Source organism: Orbicella franksi, chromosome 3 (genome assembly GCF_964199315.1).
Source record: "Orbicella franksi chromosome 3, jaOrbFran1.1, whole genome shotgun sequence".
Lineage (NCBI taxonomy): Eukaryota > Metazoa > Cnidaria > Anthozoa > Scleractinia > Merulinidae > Orbicella > Orbicella franksi.
This window is the reverse complement of record NC_138147.1, coordinates 15,420,179-15,427,500: the sequence shown is the minus strand read 5'-3', so window position 1 is coordinate 15,427,500 and position 7,322 is coordinate 15,420,179. Positions and strand designations below refer to the sequence as shown.

The 7,322-nt window shown below is 39.4% G+C and overlaps 1 protein-coding gene and 1 pseudogene across 3 annotated transcripts in view; one reads left to right on the top strand and one right to left on the bottom strand.

The window, feature by feature from the left end:
• The window catches only part of LOC145480421 (uncharacterized), a 1,749-nt pseudogene extending 1,406 nt beyond the window's left edge, over positions 1-343 (bottom strand).
• LOC145481453 (midasin-like) overlaps positions 1-7,322 on the top strand; it is an 85,244-nt gene that overhangs the window by 30,678 nt on the left and 47,244 nt on the right. For all 3 annotated transcript variants that reach the window (XM_081459948.1, XM_081459947.1, XM_081459946.1), the window contains exons 23-32: positions 2,382-2,593; positions 3,145-3,267; positions 3,937-3,999; positions 4,081-4,215; positions 4,584-4,691; positions 5,195-5,302; positions 5,440-5,520; positions 6,113-6,211; positions 6,509-6,649; positions 7,166-7,294. In XM_081459948.1, the coding sequence (XP_081316074.1) occupies positions 2,382-2,593; positions 3,145-3,267; positions 3,937-3,999; positions 4,081-4,215; positions 4,584-4,691; positions 5,195-5,302; positions 5,440-5,520; positions 6,113-6,211; positions 6,509-6,649; positions 7,166-7,294 (1,199 nt within the window). The remainder of the gene's footprint in view (positions 1-2,381; positions 2,594-3,144; positions 3,268-3,936; positions 4,000-4,080; positions 4,216-4,583; positions 4,692-5,194; positions 5,303-5,439; positions 5,521-6,112; positions 6,212-6,508; positions 6,650-7,165; positions 7,295-7,322) is intronic.

The window sequence follows — 7,322 nt, the reverse complement described above, 5'->3', positions numbered from 1 at the left end:
TGGACAGCACAGAGAACCAATCCTCTGAACAGCTGTTGAATAGGTGGTTGTAGAACGAAACAAAAAAATTCCCCTTTCCATCACTCGTGATAGCACAGTTAACGTGCCAGTCCATTCCCCCCTTAGCATACCAATCGCACTGCTTTTCACGAAATCGCCGCTGTAAAAACTTCATTGCCCAATCCATCACTATAAACACGAAATCTTCTGTCAGGTTTTGTATGAAGTTTTGTTTTGCGATCTCTTGCTTTTCGCATCGGAGAATATGGCATTTCCATTCGTTGATGAAGTTGACGGACTTTCCAAAGTCATACAGATTATCATGTTGTTCTTTGGAGTCCATCGAAGAGCAAAGTTCATTGATTTTCCCCCCACGGATTGAAGAACAGTCTTCAGTTCCTCGCAACTGTCACACTTTGATAAATGGTCGTGTAAGCCCTGGTGTTCGAAGTCTTCATCAATGGGATCACTAAGAGCGAACTTCCTGCAGTGATCTCCACAACGGCTGTCTTTGTCGCGACAATGAACGCCTTCTTTAGGCGGTTCCTACTTTTTCTACTTTTCCTCAAGTTGTTCAACAATTTGGGTGATTCTTTGGAAACCTTCGGCACTGTCAGTGGATACACTGTCCAGTCCTTGCAAAGACTTACGCTGAGACGCTTCTCTCACTTTAGGGACGCGGTACATATTGTTGCACGACTCAGTGGTTGAAAACCACCATCTTCACAAAATGCCACATACTTATACCACTGATGACAAGCCAAAAAGTCATATGGGTACCCCGGTTAAAAATATTTGAATAACTCTATTAATTAATACCAGTTCTAATTTAAAGGAAAAAGTTATGAGAATAAATTAAAAGTTGTCTGTACATGCCTTCACTGTTTAGACTGAGAGTCCTAAAGCTTTTTTAGCATGTATAAGCAATAGCCTCCATTTAGCGCGAAAATATGCCAGGATATTTGTAACGCGAACATTATCTGTTCCGAGAAGCTTCGAGGAACAGATGATGTCCAAGGACAAATATCCGAACATATTTTCGCCCCAAATAGAAGCTATTGTGTTTATTATTCTTCAAATCTTTTTCGCAACGCGCGCAGTTTTGAAAAATGGGGAATATTTTCGGATATTCCCCGGTTTTAGCTGGGGAATATTCGGTCGCGTGACGCGTTTAGACCAATCGTGCGCAAGCGAAAATATTTGATGGATTATAAATCCGAATATCTTATGACGATAAGCCCGCCATCCACCCCACACCGCGCCGTATTGTTTTCATTCAGCAGCTGGTCAGCGGTCACGTTTATGAGGTAAACATGGCGATCACTTCCTAATTACCGTCCGTGTCGATCAGAAAATCAAAATACCAGCGTGATATTGCCTCGAAGATGAAGCAGTTATGTTATTTGATTGGTACTTCACATTCGAGTCGAAGCTTAGGTGGCACAGGTTATTTCTTACGGTGGAATCGACGAGGGAAATTCGAACACTAGTTGTAGTGTTTGAATTTTCAGAAGAAATCAGTGGTCGCATGGGGATGTTAGAATGGTAAGTTTAACGAACAATTTCAAATTTTGCCGTTTGAATTGAAAGTAAAGCTCATTTGAATGCTTTCGTATGTATTTCTGACGGTTTTAGATCTACCTGCTCGATTTATATCTGCTACGCTTCATGTTGACAAGTCCCTCAAAATGGACGGCCAAACTTGGAGATTGCCGAAAATTAGGTAAGTTCACGGAGCTATAAAGTTTTAGTAAAGGTCGGGCCGCAAAGTTTTTTTCTGTAGTTACCTTTTCTATGGCACCTACTTTCTAGCTATGTTAGTTGGATCAGTTAAGAACGCCTCACTTTTTCAAAAATTTACTTTGAATTTGATCGGTTTTCGCGTGTGTGACTTAAGCGAACCGATAAGGTGTCACTATGGTCTTCCTGTTTTCTTGATTGAAACGTGATGTTCACGAAAGTCGCCTCGATGGATAAGATAGAGTTAATATACATGGCTGTGGTATTTGGTCTTTGCTGAGTCCCGTAGTTTTTTGTAAATTGTCCTCCAAAGTTGTCTCAAATTTAAGTCTTAAAAAGTGTCACGACAGGCCTTCGCTCGATTGGAATTTAATTTCCGTAAAACTCTGAAAAGTAAAGAGATCCGATCAAACGGATTGTGGTTTTAGTATAGGTACATGAATGTCTTACAACACACAAAAAATGAGCTAAATCTGTGTCTCAAGCAAAATCGACCGGACTGCTCTTACAGAGACACTCTCTTAAAACTGTTTTGTTTTGTAATGCTCAATACAAAGTGAAAATCATCTATCTAATGAGAATGTACTGATACAGTCTGAGTCCTGACTCCACAGCTTTTGATTGTGTTTATACTTTATTAGGACCACTGCTCCCACCAGAGAACTTTGGAAGCTCATATACCCTCAGCTCACCAACAACATCTCAAAATGCACAGCGTGTGCTCCGTGCCCTTCAGCTGCCCCGCCCTATTCTGCTGGAGGGTTCTCCTGGAGTTGGGAAAACCAGTCTTGTTGGAGCTATTGCAAAGGCTTCTGGTCATGAGTTAATTAGGATAAACCTCTCTGAGCAGACTGTAAGTAGATATTTATTTTTGGTAAATTTTATTTCTTGAAGTGACAGGGAACTTCCACTGAGTCATTTTCTATGTTGAGTGCTGTAGGCCACGGGAAAGGGTCACATCCTGCTGTTTTGAGAGTAGAGTAGGTTCTCAAGACATGTACAAAGCTGACATCTCAGATTCATAAAATCATGGGATATGCTTAGTTTGCAAAATTTAGATAGTTATTTATCTCTGGCCCTAACTCACAAGTGAAATCCATTACCCTCACCTGTCAATCAAATTTTTCTCTTGCAACTATTTTTATTTTTTATATTTTTTTTCTCTTGTAACTAACTTTAAGCTAAACATGGCAACAAGTTAATTACTCTGTATAGCCTTAACAGAAAGCAGCTAGTATAGCTCGTCATATGAATGAAATAGTTTCCAAATACCCTTCTTTAAAGTTACGATAAACTGTGATTTTGTTTATGTTAGCTAGTAAAGTAAATGTATGGTGCTATTTATTTGCAAAGCAATAAGCCCCAGTAATATCGGTTGTGATAGTCTTGTTTGTTAACTTGAAGGATGTGACAGACCTGTTTGGTGCTGACTTACCTGTTGAGGGAGGTGAAGCTGGGCAGTTTGTTTGGCGGGATGGACCACTGTTGAAGGCACTTAAAGCAGGACATTGGATTGTCTTGGATGAGGTTATTTTACTATTTTGATAAACATTACTTTAGAGACTGAAACTCGCAAGTTTCCTTGAAAATACACGCAAGTTGCAAGAAACCCATTTTAGCGCTGCATAATAGTTTCTATTGCTAATAGGTTCCTATAACAATGAAATATTGGACGTCACTCAACTTGCGCTGACTTGGGTTTTGTGGTCAGACAGTGAAAAACTTGTGTCGACTTGCAATTTGATCTCTACCAAAGTGAGTGCAAGTCATCGCAAGTCAACGCAAGTATAAAAGGCCTGGCAAAACCAAGTTGCAAGTAGACTCAAGTTTTCAACTTGCATCTACTTGCGAGTCTGTTTGGCCAGGGCTTTTCACATTGTTGTGCATGTCTTGTGCACAAATTTTGAACAAACAGCATTGACGATGTTTGCATAACGTTGTTTGAAATGTCAAAGTCTCTTGTGTATAATGGTTATTAACCAGTTACCTTATTGGCTGCCAGAAGTTATGGCAGGAGCGAGAAATGCCAGACAGTGAGCTGTTCATAAATGATGTTGATGCCCGTAGTAATAAATGCTTGACTCATAAGTTGATTAAACTTTTTCCTTCCTATCACAGTTTAGGTTTTTACGGTTGTGAAAAGGAAATATTCATTATGCACTGTTGATGTCCTTGATGGTTTTTTTTTTGTTCCAGCTGAATTTAGCCTCACAGTCTGTTCTTGAAGGACTCAATGCCTGTCTGGACCACAGGGCTGAAGTAAGTCATTCTTTCTTTATCAGATGCTGATTTTGTTGATCGCTTTGGAGGTTAGATCTTTTAGCGTTGATTTTATTGTAGGTTTATATTCCTGAGCTGGGGATGACGTTCAAAGTTCAGCGTGAGAAGACGAGATTATTTGCTTGTCAGAATCCATTGAACCAAGGAGGTGGAAGGAAAGGCTTGCCAAAGTCTTTTCTTAATAGATTCACACAGGTATAGTGATGGCAGTCTTTATAATGGGGGCCTAAATGTTGTAATTCTGTCAGAACATACGGGGGATATTTTTTTCAGGCTCACTACTTATTTATACAGAAGTTGTTTAGAGTGTGTGTCTGAACATACATGTAATACACCAATGTCTTTATTTTTTATAGAGCCTGTAGGCCATATTTTTCACGCAGTGTCATTCAAAATGTAATAAAAATAATCAGTTTGTTTTCTAAGAAAATCTAACGAAATCGTAAAAAATTTGTTTTCTTTAACAGCTCTCAGGATGTCCAAGAAATATCTTGAAAAATTGCCTCTACTTTTCTTTAGCAGAGTTTTGTTCATCTGTTGGCTTATTGTCTCTTTTGGTTCAGGTATATGTTGAGCCACTTTCGAAACCAGACTTGCTGTTCATCACAGAAGCCCTTTATCCACAAATAGATCATAATATCTTAGAAAAGATGGTCACATTCAATCAAAAGGTACCACTCTATGTTCTGTTTTTATTTAAGAAATAAAGGTTATGTTTGGGAGAACGTGAAATGCTCTAGGAAAGTGAGCCATAGGCAAGTGTTTCCACAGCTTTTTTAGGTTCATCCAAACTTTCAGGAATGTTTCTATAACTCACTAGAAACACAGAGAGAATGTTATCTTCTTTTAGAAAACTCCGCGAGAAAAATGAAAAGAAAATCCCTTGTTTATCTGAATTATTTCTTTGTTCGAGCCATCATTACGTCAACAACTCCTACTAATCATTCAAGTACAGCTTTTAGCAGCTGCTTTCTTACAGGGTGTTTTTTAGAAGTTTATCACAACAATATAGTGTCCTCTCTGATCAGCATTTGCAGGCAATAACTCCAATGTGCCTCTCTACATCCAGATGGATAAATGAGCACTGGCCAATTCGTAAGGCATTCTAGCGGTAGTAACAGACCAACCCATTGTTTTGTTAAAAACTGATCTGGTGAACCTTCTTGCTTCACAGATTCACCAAGAGACAGTTGTGGAGGGGAGATGGGGAAGGAAAGGAAGTCCCTGGGAATTAAACTTAAGAGATGTATTCAGGTGGTGTGATCTGCTTATCAAACACCAGGTATGGAGAGAACAGTGATGCTTGTATTTGCGAGGGATATGTTCTTTTGCGTTGAAATGTTTTCTAAGTATTTATCTGAACGTTAGGTTTATTTTTAGGCTTCTCATTGAGAAAGCTTATGGACATTTTCTTTTCAGTCTCCTGGTTTCTGGGACCCTGGTCAGTTTGTGCAACTTATTTACAGTGACAGAATGAGGACAGTGCAAGATAAACAGATGGTAAGATTCTCCTTAATGCTGTGTCTGTCAATGAGAGCAAAATTTTGGTTACTTTATCTATTTAGAGAAAACAAATCATAACCTTGGTATTGAGCCAATAAGGGTTTAATGCATGGCCACTATTTTCTAATTTACATGCAGCCTACTGAACAACCAAATAACTTTTTCCCACAGATAGGAGACCAAGTGCTAAGAAATTAAATGTTCAACAAAACTGTTTGACAGTTTTTCTACCCAGGCTCTCAAGTTATGTTTTTGCAAACGGTCAATGGCTTTTTTAAACCAGACAAAAAGAGACTAGTGCACAAACTGTCTTACTGTCTTTGCTCTGACAGTGGCTGTTATCGCAGTTATCAGTTATTGTATAAAGTGTCAATTCTGCTTTGTATCGACCCATAAACTGTGTTTGTATGCCTTTTTCAAGAAAAGAATATTTGACAACAGACTCAACTGCAATAACAGATATTCTCATATTGCATAAGTCTAAGTGGTCCAAGCTAGAATATTGCTGCCGAGTCCTGGATAGAGGCGCCATTTTGTACTCTGCTTTTTGTTCTTCACAATTGTTGTGTATTTTGTTGTCTGCAATAAGGTGCTCAAGTTGTTCAAGTCAATTTTTGAGAATTCAGAGCAGATAAGCAACATCATCCAGGCCCGGAAGTCATTTTACCTCACGCCAACTCATGTTCAGGTGAGTCTGTCTGCAGATCTGTTAAGAATTGATTTGGAAAGCAAAATAAACAACCTTGTGGAGAAACAGTGATTGACGCATTCAACTTAAGTGCTGTTTGGGTGAGTCTGATGTAAAGTTTGTTGTATAGCAGGGCTTGATAGCTTGGACTTTGTGTTTCCCAGATTTCGACGTTATGAATTTTCCCTAACATGGTTGTGGAAGTAATAGATTAGCTGTGGAATTTTTGACAATAGTATGAAAACTATGACCATTGTTTCTGTAATGGTGGTTGATGTTTGTTTGTTGTGTTTCAAGGCTGGTCATTCATGGCTTCCTAGATGTACCTCAGTGGATCAATCCAGTATTTCTGGAAGACCTTTGCAAGTCCTCCATCATTGTCTACCAGCCATGGAGTCACTGATGACGTGTCTTGACATGAACTGGATGGCCATACTAGTGAGTAGCCACATAACAAAGAGAGAATGACAAATAGATTAAAAGGGGAGTTGTGTGGTTACTGAGTTACACCTGAATTTGAGGAACAAGTCTTATGCACAGCTACAAAGGGCAACAGAAGTACTTGAGACACTAAGAAAATGACGCTATTAAACTTCTTATTCTCTTTCATTTGCAGCATTAATTCTCTGATACCCCTGGCTCCCAATGCAATGTTGTGTAGGTACTGTGGTCTGTACAGTTTTAGAAGTAGAAAATCAATATTTTTCAGGGAGGGGGATGGGGTGAACGCCCAAAAATACTATTTTACTGGGAAGTGCCTCAACACTTCTGTTGCTCATTGTAGATTTGTCCGGATAGACTACTACCTTTCCTCATGGGATTCCACAGCGTAGAATGCTGGCCTCAGCTAGTGTTTTCTCCATCCGGAATCTTCAGAGTAAAAGAGAATGATACATGTAAACAAGTTATTGTTTGCTGAGGATTGTGTCTAATGTCTCCTTTTTGGATGCCCAGGTTGGTCCAAGGTCCTGTGGAAAGACGTCCCTTGTCCATCTTGTTGCTCAACTGACGGGAAACAGGCTGGAAGTAATGGCCATGAACAGCGCCATGGATACTACAGAACTACTGGGAGGATTTGAACAAGTACGACAGTCTTTTCAGCAACAGCAAT